This window comes from Siniperca chuatsi, linkage group LG22 (assembly GCF_020085105.1).
Source record: "Siniperca chuatsi isolate FFG_IHB_CAS linkage group LG22, ASM2008510v1, whole genome shotgun sequence".
Lineage (NCBI taxonomy): Eukaryota > Metazoa > Chordata > Actinopteri > Centrarchiformes > Sinipercidae > Siniperca > Siniperca chuatsi.
The window spans coordinates 16526997-16544814 of NC_058063.1; the positions used below are offsets into that span (position 1 = coordinate 16526997).

General features: G+C 41.4%; 2 protein-coding genes across 2 annotated transcripts; both read left to right on the plus strand.

Moving 5' to 3' along the window:
- Positions 1-7862: 7862 nt before the first annotated feature.
- LOC122869904 (GTPase IMAP family member 7-like) lies at positions 7863-11034 on the plus strand. Its single transcript, XM_044183306.1, has 2 exons — positions 7863-8175; positions 9270-11034. Exons 1-2 carry the CDS (start codon positions 8169-8171, stop codon positions 10442-10444), a joined length of 1182 nt encoding a protein of 393 aa, XP_044039241.1. The 5' UTR covers positions 7863-8168; the 3' UTR covers positions 10445-11034.
- Positions 11035-12458: 1424 nt separating this feature from the next.
- Positions 12459-14809, plus strand: LOC122870688 (GTPase IMAP family member 7-like). Its single transcript, XM_044185051.1, is given in 3 exon segments — positions 12459-12468; positions 13353-13775; positions 13778-14809. Coding segments are annotated over 3 exon segments (825 nt in total). The 3' UTR covers positions 14170-14809.
- Positions 14810-17818: the final 3009 nt, after the last annotated feature.

Consider the following 17818-nt stretch of genomic DNA (forward strand, 5'->3'; position numbering starts at 1 on the left):
TTCTTTATATTTCGTCATTCACTGTGGTATTTTATTTCTCTTGTTGTGAAGCACTTTGTACTTTGTTTTGATAAGTGCTCTATAAATAAAGTTTTATTATTATTATTATTATTATAATACAGGAATACTGACATGCATTGACACGCTACTGATTTTATTTTACAATTTCATTTGCTGTTATAAGTATATGTATAGATATATATAGAGACATTTGTATGTGTATTAGCATAATAACAGATATTGTAACATGATTGCCATTTCTAACATTTAATTAACACTGTTTATTGGACCTACTCATTTTTTACATTTTAGATTACATTTTTATATTCATAAAACGGTTTTGTATCTTTCAGCAAATGATTAGGCCAAGATTTGAAACATGGAAGCATTAGACACATAATACACATTTTAAACTATTTTGGAAAGAAACTAAAACAAAGAAAAAAAAAGACAAGATAAAGTGGGTGTGTTAAAGCTTTGCACCATAGAGACTGCGCAATGCTGCACCCCCTTTTCACAAAAGACTATAAAAGCCAGGAGTGACCCCAGGGATCGCTCTCTCTTGTTTTAGCCCTGGTTTTGATCACTTTGAAGAAAAAGAATCAACGTCTGCGTTCGAACACGACAAAGTTAAAACAGAAGATGTTATCACCCTGCCACTTGCTAAGGAAGAGAGATGGCTCATCTGGCCCGTGTTCCACTTTGACAAACAGTACCAGCGTAGGATCCAAGTATCGTCAAAACTGATCTCTGTGGCGGTGCTCACTGCCCTCAACTTCCTGCTTTACCTCGCTGACCTGGCCTATTCTGCCAGACTAGTGTCTGTCAGTGCCTGAGAAGAAAAAAGATGAAAGAGGAAGACACATTAAGTGATGAAGAACAGAAGGGGATAAGAGCTCAAGTGGCTGAATTTCTGACAAACAATTTCCCACTTAAAAACCAACAGAAGGTTTTTAAGTGGGAGAAAATGTTTTTACTGTATCTGAGACACACAGCCACTCTGGTGGCTGGTGGGGAAGCTTCTTGTGCAAAACATGGGCACTCTCATCACAACCTCAGAAAGATTTGTTCAATTTCCTTCCTATTATCTTTTGTTAATAAGGTTTTGGGGGGAAAAAATACTTCAGCAGTCCTTTTGTCTTGATAACAAAGTATCAGTATTGAAATGTTGGAAAGAATGTAATTTGAGCAAATAAAGTTTTTGTTTATGATGTGATGGACTGTGCTATGTGCTGTGATTGTGGTTACACTATGTGTTGTGGCTTTCATAATGCAGTGATGAAGACAATTGCAACATCCCTTTGTTGCTCCCTCTGTCACCGTGTATTCAGTAAGGAAATTAAATGGCTGACAGAAATGCACTTTTTTCTATACTGACATTGTGGACTGTGAGTTAAAGTTATCCTTATCCTTATTCTATGTTATCCTTTAAAAGCATCACCATACATGCTGATAAGAGAGTAGACATTCTGAATGACAAGTTTTAATGAATAGTGATATTTCTTTAACTCAAAACTCATATCTAAGTTATCCAGAGAAAGTACAGATAAAACAACCTATTATTGTTAACATGTGAATGTTATGAGGAGAATGTTATAAAGTGGGGAAGCTGCTTGGTTTGACAGAGAGATGTGTATTGATTCAGACTTTCTGAAATCAAGAGAAGTCACTGCAATAGCAGCAGCAGCAGCAGTACGGCATGTCTGCTGCAGTCACTGCTGTGTGGTTTGATCACATTTGATTGTCAGCAGCAACATGAGCAAACAGTCCCACAACTGTCATCAGACTTTGTAGTGAAATATTGCTAAACTGTGATTGGTGCATTCATACATGACATCACCCTCTTCCAATGAAGCCCTGCTCAGATTTGTGCTCATGTAGGACTCCATCACCCAGAGTAACAAGCTGCTTGAGAAAATGTTTTCAGGACCTTAAAGTACCCTTTACTTTACAGTTAATGTATATTTCAGCAGGTAACCAGACCTGTGCTCTGATGGGACACTTTATTTGTGACCCAAAGTCACTAATGTGCTCCTAACATTCCCTTCTCGTCAACCCAACTGCCCCCCAGGTCTGAGTACGTGGACCAGTTGGAATGAGTTCATCTAGACTTACAGCTGAACTATTTGTGTTTTACAGAGTGAAATATTTGTTTATATTTACTGTCTAAATTGACAGCTTCTGCTGTAGGTGAGTCTTCTATCGGACATATCTTGAGTATTTAGTCAAGGTAAAAAACAAAAAAACTGGCATCCAAACTAAGATATAGGAAACATATTCACATAAACTCTGGCAGTCTTGTCACTCGGATTAATTGTCACTCCACAGTTTTGACAGCATGGACGGTAAGTAAACACTGCACATTAAGTTGCAAGATGCAGAAATTAAAATAATTGCTTTTCCATCCATCCATCCATCCATCTTCTTCCGCTTATCCGGGGCCGGGTCGCGGGGCAGCAGTCTAAGCAGGGACTCCCAGACTTCCTTCTTCGCCCCAGACACTTCCTCCAGCTCCTCCGGGGATCCCGAGGCGTTCCCAGGCCAGCCGAGAGACATAGTCCCTCCAGCGTGTCCTGGGTCTTCCCGGGGCCGCCTCCCGGTGGGACATGCCCAGAACACCTCCCGAGGGAGGCGTCCAGGAGGCATCCGGATCAGATGCCCTAGCCACCTCAGCTGGCTCCTCTCGACGTGGAGGAGCAGCGGCTCTACTCGAGCTCCCCGTGTGACTGAGCTCCTCACCCTATCTCTAAGGGAGCGCCCAGCCACTCGGCGGAGGAAGCCCATTTCGGCCGCTTGTATCCGCGATCTTGTCCTTTCGGTCACTACCCAAAGCTCATGACCATAGGTGAGGGCAGGAGCGTAGATTGACCGATAAATCGAGAGCTTTGTCTTTCGACTCAGCTCCTTCTTTACCACAACGGTCCGATACAGCGCCCGCATCACTGCAGGCGCTGCACCGATCCGCCTGTCAATCTCACGCTCCATCCGTCCCTCACTCGTGAACAAGACCCCGAGATACTTAAACTCCTCCACTTGGGGCAAGGACTCCCCACCCACGCGAAGAGAGCAAACCACCTTTTTCCGGTCAAGAACCATGGCCTCAGATTTGGAAGAGCTGATTCTCATCCCAGCTGCTTCACACTCGGCTGCAAAACCGTCCCAGTGCATGCTGCAGGTCCTGGTTTGAAGAAGCCATCAGAACGACATCATCTGCAAACAGCAGAGATGAGATCCTGTGGTTCCCAAACCGACACCCTCCGGCCCCTGACTGCGCCTAGAAATTCTGTCCATATAAATTATGAACAGAACCGGTGACAAAGGGCAGCCCTGGCGGAGTCCAACATGCACCGGGAACAGGTCTGACTTACTGCCGGCAATGCGAACACAGCTCCTGCTCCGGTTATACAGGGACCGGACAGCCCTTAGCAAAGGGCCCCGGACCCCATACTCCCAGAGCACTCCCCACAAAGCGCCCCGGGGCACACGGTCGAATGCCTTCTCCAGATCAACAAAGCACATGTGGACTGGTTGGGCAAACTCCCATGAACCCTCGAGCACCCGATGGAGAGTATAGAGCTGGTCCAGTGTTCCACGACCGGGATGAAAACCACTCTGCTCCTCCTGAATCCGAGGTTCGACTATCGGACGAATTCTCCTCTCCAGTACCCTGGAATAGACCTTACCGGGGAGGCTGAGAAGTGTGATCCCTCTGTGATTGGAACACACCTCCGGTCCCCCTTCTTATACAGAGGGACCACCACCCCGGTCTGCCAGTCCAGAGGCACTGTCCCAGACCGCCACGCGATGTTGCAGAGACGTGTCAGCCAAGACAGTCCCACAACATCCAGAGACTTAAGATACTCAGGACGGATCTCATCCACCCCGAAGCCTTGCCACCAAGGAGCTTGCCAACAACCTCAGTGACTTCGGCCAGGGTGATGGATGAATCCGCCTCCGGTCCCCAGCCTCCGCTTCCTCTTCGGAAGACGTGACAGCGGGATTGAGGAGATCCTCAAAGTATTCCTTCCACCGTCCGACAACATCCCCAGTCGAGGTCAACAGCTCTCCACCCGCACCGCATAAGGTGTTGGTGAAGAACTGCTTCCCCCTCCTGAGCCGTCGGACGGTTTGCCAGAATTTCTTTGAGGCCGACCGATAGTCCTCCTCCATGGCCTCTCGAACCTCTCCCAGTCCTGAGTTTTTGCCTCTGTGACCGCACGGGCTGCAGCACGCTTAGCCTGCCGGTACCTGTCAGCTGCCTCGGGAGTCCCACGAGCCAACAAGGCCCGATAGGACTCCTTCTTCAGCCTGACGGCATCCCTTACTTCCGGCGTCCACCACCGTGTTCGGGGATTGCCGCCGCGACAGGCACCAGAAACCTTGCGGCCACAGCTACGAGCCGCCGCATCGACAATGGAGGTGGAAAACATGGTCCACTCGGACTCAATGTCCCCAACCTCCCCCGGGATCTGGGAGAAGCTCTCCCGGAGGTGCGAGTTGTAGACCCTGCTGACAGAGGGCTCCGCCAGACGTTCCCAGCAGACCCTCACGATACGCTTGGGCCTGCCAAGTCTGTCCGGCTTCCTCCCCCGCCAGCGGATCCAACTCACCACCAGGTGGTGATCGGTTGACAGCTCCGCCCCTCTCTTCACCCGAGTGTCCAAGACCGCGGCGGAGGTCAGATGATACGACAACAAAGTCGATCATCGACCTCCGCCCTAAGTGTCCTGGTGCCACGCGGCACTGATGGACACCCTTGTGCTTGAACATGGTGTTAGTTATGGACAAACTGTAACTAGCACAGAAGTCCAACAACTGAACACCGCTCGGGTTCAGATCAGGGGCCGTTCCTTCCGATTACCCCTCTCCAGGTGTCACTGTCGCTGCCCACGTGGGCGTTGAAGTCCCCAGTAGAACAACGGAGTCCCGGGTGGTGCACTATCTAGTACCCTCCCAGGGACTCCAAGAAGGCCTGGTACTCTGCACTGCTGTTCGGCCCGTGAGGCCGCCACAACGGTGAGAGACCTGTCCCCACCCGGAGGTGGAGGGGCGCGACCCTCTCGTTCACTGGGGTAAACTCCAACACGTGACGGCTGAGCTGTGGGGCTATGAGCAGGCCCACACCAGCCCGCCGCCTCTCCCGCCCGGCAACGCCAGAGAAATGGAGCGACCAGCCCCTCTCGAGGAGACGGGTTCCAGAGCCCAGGCTGTGCGTGGAGGCGAGGCCGACTATATCTAGCCGGTAACGCTCAACCTCCCGCACAAGCTCAGGCTCCTTCCCCCAGCCAAGTGACATTCCATGTCCCTAGAGCCAGTTTCTGTGTCCGGAGATCTGGTCGCGAAGCCCCTGCCTTCGACTGCCGCCCAGATCTCTCTGCACCGGCCCCCTACGGATCCTCCTGCGGGTGGTGGGTCCACGGGAGGACGGCCCCACGCCGCTCCTTCGGGCTGTGCCCGGCCGGGCCCGTGGGAAAGGCCCGGCCACCAGGCGCTCGCCGTCGGGCACCCACCCCAGGCCTGGCTCCAGGGTGGGGCCCGGTAGCGCCAATCCGGGCGACGTAACTGGCCTTGATTTTAAATACTCCATAAGGGTCTTCTGAACCGCTCTTGGTCTGACCCGTCACCCTGGACCTGTTTGCCATGGGTGACCCTACCAGGGGCATACAGCCCCAGGCAACATAGCTCCCAGGGTCATTCGGGTACTCAAACCCCTCCACCACGTTAAGGTGGCGGTTCAAGGAGGGGATAATTGCTTTTGTTATCTTTAATCATTTTTTACAGTGTGCAGGTGTTAACACTTAGATAGCTGCCATAGATCTTCTTTGTGAACTGTGATTGGTACTTAGAAGAAATTAGATATATGCAATATTCTTGATCATTAATATGCTCGTGGGCCTCTTTTTATTTATGCAGCTATTTTATAAGTACGAACTGCTTTCCCTTTTCATTGTGCTTTTTGACCAATGAGAATTTTTTTTATTGTAATTGAGCTCATGTGTATCTTCTTTCATATAAAAACAGCCAAAAGACAAATTTACAGTGTTACTGATGGACATTATTCTCTTTTAGTGTCAAACAGAAGAATTGTCATTATAGGAAAAACTGAAGCTGGGAAAAGCAGGAAATATCTCAGAGAGCAGGCTAAAGGCAGCGTACTTATGAAGCTTTTGATCAAACTGGCATGTATTGGAACAGGTGCATTGATAGGAGCTTTTTATGGTGTAGTAGTGCGAAGCAGCAAAGGGAGAGGCTGTCAAGAACGGAGCCCTATTTGTCAACGATGCAGCAAATGATGTTACGAACAAAATATCAGCCAAAGTTAAAACAGTCAAAGCCTATAATGAGCTGTGACTCTTGAAAAAGGGGGAGATAATATGTCATTAAAAAGTCATATATCCCTGTAGATTAAATGAAAATCTTGGCCTAAAAGATATTTAACCATTGATTATGTTTATTCATATATATGTAATAGGTTGTACTTCTTGTCTGAGCTTATTGTCACATATTGCTGTTTCACGAGCTAACCACAGAGTGTTGGTTTGATGTGCTGTTTAGATCTTAATAATTGTTTAAATAAAACCAGTGTACGCTGTTGGCTGTATTTCTGTCTGCTCTTAAAATATTGGTCACTGTTTCCTGTTGCAAAAGCTAACCAGAAAATATCTCTTAATGTATGTACAACATGATTTTGTTAGACAGGCCTTCTGATGCCCCTTTTAAAAGAGTTGTGGTTCTTTGTGGATTACAATGTAAACAGTGAACAAATAAAAATTTCATTTGAGCAAATCAAGTTTTTAATTAATTGATGGGATGTTTGAATCTAGACTCAACCTAATAGTGTCACTAGATGTAAAAGTCTCTGCACACCATGAATGTCATCCTTTGAGCCAGATTAAAATTAATAATACAAAATATAATCACTAAATCAAGTATGATAGGGTAGGGTTAGGGTTTGAATATAGATTAAGATAAAACTATATTGATCCCCATGGGGAAATTCACAAGATACCCAGCAGATAAAGTAGCTAAAATTTGCCCCACCTTTAGCAGCTTCAACATTAAAGTGTTGCTTACACATTAATGCATCAGTAGTTTTAATCCAATAATATAATAAACATTATTCTGAAATGGGTCATTATGCATAATGAGTACTTTTACTTTTGGTACTTTATTGTAATTGAGCTCATGTGTATCTTCTTTCATATAAAAACAGCCAAAAGACAAATGTACAGTATTACTGATGGACATTATTCTCTTTCAGTGTCAAACAGAAGAATTGTCATTATAATAAAAATAATATAATAATAATAATAAAAACTGAAGCTGGGAAAAGCAGGAAATATCTCAGAGAGCAGGCTAAAGGCAGCGTACTTATGAAGCTTTTGATCAAACTGGCATGTATTGGAACAGGTGCATTGTTAGGAGCTTTTTATGGTGTAGTAGTGCGAAGCAGCAAAGGGAGAGGCTGTCAAGAACGGAGCCCTATTTGTCAACGATGCAGCAAATGATGTTACGAACAAAATATCAGCCAAAGTTAAAACAGTCAAAGCCTATAATGAGCTGTGACTCTTGAAAAAGGGGGAGATAATATATCATTAAAAAGTCATATATCCCTGTAGATTAAATGAAAATCTTGGTCTAAAAGATATTTAACCATTGATTATGTTTATTCATATATATGTAATAGGTTGTACTTCTTGTCTGAGCTTATTGTCACATATTGCTGTTTCACAAGCTAACCACAGAGTGTTGGTTTGATGTGCTGCTTCTGTATTCCTGTCATTGCTCACCGTTTCCTGTTGCAAAAGCTAACCAGAAAATATCACTTCCGATGCTCCTGCTAAAGTAGTTGTGTTTCTTTGGGGATTACAATGTATCAGCGAAGCAAATATGAGCAATCAATACATTGAAACCTATGAAAAAGTTTATTTTAGCAAATTTAGTCAAGACATTCAAAGAGAGGAACCATATCATGGACTGGGAGGAGGCCAGAACTGTCTGTGACGTATCTGAGGAATGTGGTAGAGCTGTTGCCGAAGCTGTCTAGGCTTGTCAAGATAAAACAAAAACAAACTGGGTCCAACATACAGGAAACATATTCACACAAACTCTGGCAGTCTTGTCACTCTGACTAATTGTCTCTCCGAAGTCACTTCACTTTTGATAATATGGACGGTAAGTTAATTTCTTTCAATTATTTCTGTCAGGACTTAACACTGCACATTAAGGTGCAAGATGCAGAAATTTAATTCATAGCTGTTTTGTTTTTAGTCATTTTTAACAATGCAAAGTTGTTACACTTAAAAGACTACCATCAATCTTTTTATTTTTTCATATTGTCAAACAGTGATAGGTACTGTTCGTAGAGATTAAATATACAATATGTTCTTGGTCATTAAAATGTAAATGGGCCTCTTTTTGTGTATTAATATCCTTCTTCATTCCCTTATTGTGTCGTGTGGGCTGTTTAGTAGTATGTGGACCCAAATGCACAGTACCAGGAAGCGGCATGAGGTGAAGTAGCCGGATGGCTACAGCATTTATTGGGGTGATATGGTTTACAGGCAGGTACAGGCAGACTGGTAGACAGACAGGTAACGAACAGGCAAAAGGCAAATAGGTTACCAGCTGGCAGTGGTGGAAGCAGAGAAGTGAGTCCAAGGTGGCAAAACAATGTCAATCGGGAGCAGGTAAATTACAAAATCCAGGATCCAGCCAAGGTCCAAGGGAGACACAGAATCCAGAACAGAACTCACAATGAGAATGCCAGGGAACAGGGTACAGGAACCAGGTACAACCAAAAGCGCACCAAACAGCAACACACTCAAATGTCAGGAACACTCACAAGACAGGAACAAAACTCCAGGCTGGAATTACACCACACCATAAACCCACCATCAAGGAACAACAATGACCCCCACACTGAACAAAGACAGAGACCCGGACTAAATACCCTAGGGGAGGTGAGACAACAAGACACAGGTGCAAACAATTAAGAAAGGGCCAACAATCAAAACTGGAGGGAAAACAAAGCCAGGAAGTAAAACCACAAGACACACAAGGGGAGGAGAATACTACAAAATAAAACAGGAAATGAAAAATCTTAAACTACCACATATTGTGCTAATGCAGCTATTTTATAAGTGCTTAATGCTTTCCCTTTTCAAAGAGGATTTTTATTGTAATTGAGCTAATGTGTATTTTCTTACATATGAAAACAACCAAAAGACAAATGTACAGTATTATTGATGGACATTATTCTCTTTCAGTGTCAAACAGAAGAATTGTCATCTTGGGAAAAACTGGAGCTGGGAAAAGCAGCCTGGCTAACACCATATTTGGAGAGAAACTGTTCAAGATCGACCATACTCTCAACTCTGAAACAAGTGAATGTCAAGCAAAAACCAAATCTGTCAATGGAAGAAGCATCACCTTGATTGACACTCCTGGTTTCTTTGACACAGATATGTCTGAGGAGGAGCTGAAGCCTGAGATAGTGAGATGTATCACAGAGTGCTCTCCTGGGCCTCATGCTTTTCTCATTGTGCTTAAAGTGGAGAAATTCACAGAGCAGGAGCGGGCTGTCATCAACAAAATAAATGAATACTTTTCTGAAGAAGTCTTCAAATATGCAACAGTTGTCTTTACTCATGGAGACCAGTTCCCTGAAGGACAGACAATTGAGGACTTTGTCAGTCTGAATAAGATGATGAGTGATTTGGTGAAGAAATGTGGCAGCCGGTGCCACGTCATTGATAATAAATACTGGAACAAAAATCCAAAGGATAAAAACAGGAGCAACCAGTTCCAGGTGGAGGAGCTTCTTAACACAATAGACAAGATAACTGAGGCAAACAACGGAAGCTGCTACACTAATGAGATGCTACAAGCAGTGGAGGAAGAAATACAACAAGAGGAGGAGCACATAAGACTGTTATCAGGAAACATGTCAGAGGAAGAGGTCAGAGAGCAGGCCAAGGGCAGAGTATACACGACGCTTTTGGTCAAATTTGCAGGTACAACAACAGGTTCATTGTTAGGAGCATTTTATGGTGTAGCAGTGATGGTTGGATTAGTTGCCACAGTTTTAAATGAGACTTCAAAGCCAGTACAATTACAACAAGCTATAGGCAAACTAGCAAAAGCTGCATTAGGAGGAGGAGCAGTAATAACAGGAGGAGCAGTACTAACAGGAGGAGCAGAAGGAGGAGTAGCAGGAGCAGCAGTAGCAGGAGGAACAGCTGGAATAACATTAGGCATAGTTACAGGGACATCTGCTGCAGTGGGAGCACTAATAGGAGGTGTTACAGGATATCATGCAGCTGAGGGAGCAGACACACCACTGGATGCAGCAAAGAGGGCAGCAGAGGCTGTCAGGAATGAGGCCCAATCTGTCTTAGATGAAGCAAATGATGTTATGAACAGACTAAGAGCCAAGTTTTAACAGAGTCATAACCAATAATGAGCCGTGACTCTTGAAGAAAGGGGAGATAATATATAATTATAAAGCCATATCTCCCTGTAGATCAAATGGAAATCGTGCTCTAAAAATATTGAACCATTGAGCTGACTATGTTCATTCATATGTAATATGTAATAAGTTGTACTTCTTGTCTGAGCTTCAAACTTCAGACACTTATTCCTGTTTCATGAGCTAACTACAGAGTGTTGGTTTGATGTGTTGTCCAGTGCATGTACTGTAAACTGTAACCACAAAAAATGAAGATAAAACATTTTTTTACAGCATTCATAAGATCTTAAAAACTGTTTAAATAAAACCAGTGTACACTGTTGGCTGTATTTCTGTCTGCTCTTAAAATATTTGTCACTTTTTCCTGTTGCAAAAGCTAACCAGAAAATATCACTCAATGTATGTACAACACGATTAAGTCAGTTTGATGCTCCTGCAAAAATAGTTGTGGTTCTTTATGGATTATAATATATCACCAAGGCAAATATGAACAATCAATACATTGAAACCTATGGAAAAAATGTATTTGAGTAAATAAAGTTTTTACTTGGTAAGGTAATCAATTTATGAATGGTGCATTGGGATAATTAAAACGATTTCATAACAGAGGAGGTAAAATATGTTTATCAAAGATTACTGCAAAGAGTGAAACAAGACTAAGAGTCTACAGCCATGCTAGCAGCTCTGTGAGGCTGTACGGAGGCACAGCTAATGTCAGCATGCTAACATCCTCATAATGGCAATGCTAACATGATGATGTTCAGTAGGTGTAATGTTAATCATGTCATCATCTTAGTTTAGTGTGTTAGGTTTTGATAATTAGCACAAAACATATAGTACATTTGAGGCTTATGTCATTGATCGGGTGTTATTAGTTTTGCAGGTATTTGGTCTTAGACCAAACTACTGCTCAAATTTTGACCTGCTGGTGGTGCAAGATGAAAAGTCAGGGGATCACCAAAGTCATTATTATTCATCCTCTGGGCACCATTGATATCTTTCTCAAATTTCATGACAACCTCTCCAATAATTGCCAAGCTATTTCACTAAAAGCCCAAAATATCAACCTTTTCCTATGGAAAAGATTTATTTGAGTAAATCAAGTTTTTACTTGGTAAAGTCAGCAGCAACATGAGCAAACACTCACAACTCTCTCACACGAATCTCACAAGTCTCACAACTTTTATCAGACTTTGATTCAAATATTGCTAAACTCTGATTGGTGCATTCATACATGACATCACCCTTTTCCAATGAAGCCCTGCCCAGATTTGTGCTCATGTAGGACTCCATCACCCAGAGTAACAAGCTGCTTGAGAAAAAGTTTTCAGGACCTTAAAGTACCCTTTACTTTACAGTCAATGTATATTTCAGCAGGTAACCAGATCTGTGCCCTGATGGGACGTTTTATTTGTGTCCAAAAGTCACTAATGTGCTCCTAACATTCCCTTCTCGTCAACCCAACTGACCCCCAGGTCTGAGTACGTGGACCAGTTGGAATAAGTTCATCTGGACTTACAGCTGAACTATTTGTGTTTGACAGAGTGAAATATTTGTTTATATTTACTGTCTAAACTGACAGTTTCTGCTGTAGCCGAGTCTCCTACAGGAAACGTCTTGAGCATTTAGTCGAGCAAAGAATTAAGATTAATATTGATGAAAAAAAGTCCTACATGTTTTCCTGTCTTTTATCAGATTATCATTAAACCAAAAACGTGATGGAATATTTCTATTTAATGGTGGCTATACCGTGAAATGAGATGTGCGTGAGATAACCTACAGTATGCTTTTTTTTGGACTTCGTCCACTGTGCAACAAGTCAGGAAGTGAAAATGACACAAGATACAGGAAACATATTCAAATACACACTGGCAGTTTTGTCACTCGACTAATTGTCTCTCCACAGTTACTTCACTTTTCACAACATGGACGTTAATTTCTTTCAGTTATTCCTGTCAGGACTGAACACTGCACATTAAGTTGCAAGATGCAGAAATGTAAATAATGGTTCTGTTTTAAATAATTTCTGACAGTTTACAGGTCCTAGGCTAAATTTAGATGACGGCCATAGATCTAATTGTGCTTTTGTTTCTTTTTTTTTTACTTAATGCTAATAGTGATCCTTGCATACTTAGAGTGAAAATTAGAGTGTGTGATTATCATTAATTATTTGATTGCACCGGAGATTTACTCTGTTCGGAAATTAGCTTAAATCCTCTACAGGAAACGAATCCATTACTCCAACAACTCTACAGAGTGAGACGTCCTCTCTGCTACTGATTGCGTCACGTTCTTCCAGTTAAACTTTCCTTAATAACATAATCAATGATTTAAGCTTATACATTTAATAGTTTTGAACCAGGACCTCCAGTGGATGAAGTGTCTCGTGAAAAATGAGGTGCGCCAAATTTCGTAGTCTACCGCAGAAATTTCAATGTGTCAGATACACATTTAATCAACATTTAGGTAATTATAAGTATCAGACTGGACACAGTGTTTAGATACCCAATAATAAAGGACTCAGATCGCCAAAATAAAACCCCTGATCATCTCGATTAAAAGCTGTTTACAAAATGATCCTCAGTGTTCTTTACCACAATACATTAACTTATATTGTTGAACAGTGATTGGTATACTGTTAGATACATAAGATGTTCTTAATCATTATTTAGCTCGTGGGCCTCTCTTTATGTATTGACACCATTATTTATTCTCTTATTGTGCTAATGCAGCTATTTTAGTACAAACAGCTTTCCCTTTCCATTGTGATTTTTGACCAATGAGGATTTTTTTGTAATTGAGCTCATGTGTCTCTTTTTATATATGAAAACAACCAAAACACACACATGTACAGTATTATTAATTGATTATTCTCTTTCAGTGTCAAACAGGAAAATTGTCATCCTGGGAAAAACTGGATCTGGGAAAAGCAGCCTGGCTAACACCATATTTGGAGAGAAACTGTGCACGATCGGCCATTCTCCCAACTCTGAAACAAGTGAATGTCAAGCAAAAACCAAATCTGTCAATGGAAGAAGCATCACTTTGATTGATACTCCTGGTTTCTTTGACACAGATAGATCTGAGGAGGAGCTGAAGCCTGAGATAGTGAGGTGTATCACAGAGTGCGCCCCTGGGCCTCATGCTTTTCTCATTGTGCTTAAAGTGGAGAGATTCACAGAGCAGGAGCAGGCTGTCATCAACAAAATACATCAATACTTTTCTGAAGAAGCTTTAAAATATGCAACAGTTGTCTTTACTTATGGAGACGAGCTCCATGAAGGACAGACAATTGAGGATTCTGTCTGAATAAGATGATGAGTGATCTGGTGAAGAAATGTGGCAGCCGGTGCCACGTCATTGATAATAAACACTGGAACAAAAATCCAAAGGATAAAAACAGGAGCAACCAGTTCCAAGTGGAGGAGCTTCTTAAGTCAATAGACAAGATGGTGATGGAAAACAAGGGAAGCTGCTACACCAATGAGATGCTACAAGCAGTGGAGGAAGAAATACAACAAGAGGAGGAGCAGATTAGACTGTTATCAGGAAACATGTCAGAGGAAGAGGTCAGAGTGCAGGCTAAGGTCAATGTATCCACAAAACTTTTGGTCAGATTAGCAGGTATTGGAACAGGTGCATTGTTAGGAGCTTTGCTTGGTGTAGTAGTGCTGGGTGGATTAGTTGTCAAGCAGTGATGGGAGGTGTTACAGGATATCATGCAGCTGAGGGAGTAGACACACCACAGGAAGCAGCGAAGAAGGCAATGGAGGCTGTCAAGAGACTCTTACAGTCAAAGTCAAAACAGAGTTAAAACCTATAATGAGCCATGACTCTTGAAGAAGTCGGAGATAATATATGATTTAAAAGTCATATCTCCTTGTAGATCAAATGGAAATCTTACTCTAAAAATATTTAACCATTGAGCTGATTATGTTTATTCATTTGTAATATGTAATAGGTTGCACTTCTTGTCTGTTATTCCTGTTTCACGAGCTAACCACAGAGTGTTGGTTTGATATGTTGTCCAGTGCATGTACTGTAAACTGTAACCACAAACCACCAAGATAAAACATTTTTAACAGCATCTGTAGAGAAGAATTTAAAGATTGTTTAAATCAAACAAGTGTACGCTCTTGGCTGTATTTCTGTTATATCATTGCTCAGCATTTCCTGTTGCAAAAGCTAACCAGAAAATATCTCTTAATGTATGTACAACATGATTTTGACAGGCCTTCTGATGCTCCTGCTAAAAGAGTTGTGGTTCTTTGTGGATTACAATGAATCACTAAGGCAAATATAAAGAATGAATAAACTGAAACCTATGAAAAATCGTCATTTGAGCAAATAAAGTTTTACTTGGTAAGGTAATCAATTTATGAATGGTACATTGGGATAATTAAATTGATTTCATAACAGAGGAGGTAAAATATGTTTAGCAAAGATTACTGCAAAGAGTGAAACAAGACTAAGAGTCTACAGCCATGCTAGCAGCTCTGTGAAGCTATACTGAGGCACAGCTAATGTCAGCATGCTAACATCCTCACAATGTTGATGCTAACATGATGTTTAGTAGGTGTAATGTTAATCATGTCATCATGTTAGTTTAGCATGTTAGGTTTTGATAATTAGCACAAAACATATAGTACAGTTGAGGCTTATGTCATTGATCGGGTGTTTTGCAGATATTTGATCATGAACCAAAGTATTGGACAATTTGCAATATTAATCTGCTAGTGTCGCTAGAGAAAAAGTCAGAGGATCACCAAAGTCATTATTAAAAGTTAGTTTACTATCACTAAACTGTGGCCAACACAAAGGATATAAGTTTGTAGGCCAATAGCTATCCAACATGCTACTTTTCATAATTTTTCTTGTATAATATTTGCTTTATTCCAGTGTAACATGTACCGTTACTGTACTACATAATTCATTTATAGTTTCCTCAGGATTTGTTGCCACAGCCTGTAGCTGTCCACACTTTTCTTTGAATAACAGTTAATTGTACATTTTAACACCTTTTGTTGGTCCTGTTCTATCTCTATAAATTTCAGCATGAACACAATGCTGTGTAATGCTCCCAGAAAATGCCTTGTAATAGTCAGTATCATGTTTGGATCCCTGCCGGCAGTCTCATGTTAATTCTTGTTTGACCACAGCGATTGAACTCCCCAAATGCCCCCACACTGTGAAGTGTGGGGGCATTAGGGCATTAGACACTAGAATAAAACCTTTGTCAGGAGAAAAGACACACACACACATACACACAATATCCTTGTTATCTTTAGTTAATAAGGTTTTGAAAATAATACTTTATCTCTTCTTATGCCTTGGTAACAAAGTACCAGTACTAGAAATTTTGAAAGAAAGAATTTGATCAAAGAAAGCTTTTAGTTAAGCCAATAAATATTTTATTTTAAAGCCTGTGATGGAATGTGTTTTGTGCTGTGATTGTGATTAGCCTACATTATGTGTTGAAGTTTTCATACGGCAGTGATACAAGTGATAAAGACAATTGCAACATGCCTTTGTTGCTCCCGCTATCACCTTGCATTCAGTAGGGAAATTAAATGGGTGGCAAAAATGCACTCTTTTCTTTACAGGCATTGTTGACTGTGAGTTAAGGTTACTTCTTGTCCTTTAAAAGGAGCACCATACATGCAGATAAGTAGACATTCTGAATCACGAGTTTAGACCCTTTATACAACTGCCAACATGGATAACAAACTATTTGGTAGAAAGATAATAGTTCCTACATGAAACTGCTCACAACAAATCTGTGGATTATCTTAAGCAGTCCCATTATATTAAAAAAATGAGGACATCTCTACGGCAGATATCTCCAAAACTCGGCAACTCACACCAAAACAATCTAGATGGATAAATAGTACTACAGGTAAGAGGAAAAATACGGATTTGTGATTTTGGGGTGAACTGTCCCTTTAATGTGCAGGATGCAGAAATTTAATAATAGCTGGGGGTTTTTTGGTCAAATTATTTTTGCAGTGCATAGCTGCTACACTGAGATGGCTCCCAAAAGACTTTTCTTCTTTTTTTTACATAATGTAAATTGTGATGCTCTCATACTTAAAAGCTAAGGATGTGGATGTCACGAGCCGATCCTAAGTGACCGACACATGATTGATCAGGGCATATGTTAATCGATCGTTATCAGCTGAAATACTGTGAAGCCTGTAGATTCAATGAAAATCTTGTTCTAAAGAAACTTCAACCATTGAGGTGATTATGTTTATTCATATGAAATATGTAATAGGTTGTGCTTCTTGTCTGAGCTTCAAACTTTAGTCACTTATTCTTTTTTCATGAGCTAACCACAGAGTGTGTTGGTTTGATGTGTTGTGTACTGTAAACTGTAACCACAAACCAAGAAGATAAAACATTTTAACATCTTTTGTAGAGAAGATCTTAAAGATTGTTTAAATCAAACAAGTGTACGCTGTTGGCTGTATTTCTGTCTGCTCTTAAAATATTGGTCACTGTTTCCTGTTGCAAAAGCTAACCAGAAAATATCTCTTAATGTATGTACAACATGATTTTGTTAGACAGGCCTTCTGATGCTCCTGCTAAAAGAGTTGTGGTTCTTTGTGGATTACAATGTGAACAGTAAACAAATAAAAATTTTATTTGAGCAAGTTTTTTAATTAATTGATGGGACGTTTGAATCTAGACTCAACCTAATAGTGTCACTAGATGTAAAAGTCTCTGCACACCATGAATGTCATCCTTTGAGCCAGATTAAAATTAATAATACAAAATATAATCAATAAATCAAGTATGATAGGGTAGGGTTAGGGTTTGATTATAGATTAAGATAAAACTATATTGATCCCCATGGGGAAATTCACAAGATACCCAGCAGATAAAGTAGCTAAAATTTGCCCCACCTTTAGCGGCTTCAACATTAAAGTGATGCTTACACATTAATGCATCAATAGTTTTAATCCAATAATATAATAAACATTATTCTGAAATGGGTCATTATGCATAATGAGTACTTTTACTTTTGGTACTTTAAGAATATTTTGATGCCAATACTTTTCTACTTTTGCATAAGTCAAAATTTTACGGTGAGTACTGTGGTATTGCTAGAAAACATCTTGAGTATTTAGTCGAGCAATTAAGACAGCCAAGAAAACTGGATGTCAGCTATCTCACATAATTTAAAGAGAGGGAACCACATCCTGGACTGGGAGGAGGCCAGAACTGTTTGAGAAGTGTCTGAGGAATTTGGTAGAGCTACTGCTGATGCAGTCAAGATTATTCAGGTTACTCACGTTAAAAAATAAATCTAAGTGGCATGTTATTGTGCACTCCTGGTTTCTTTGA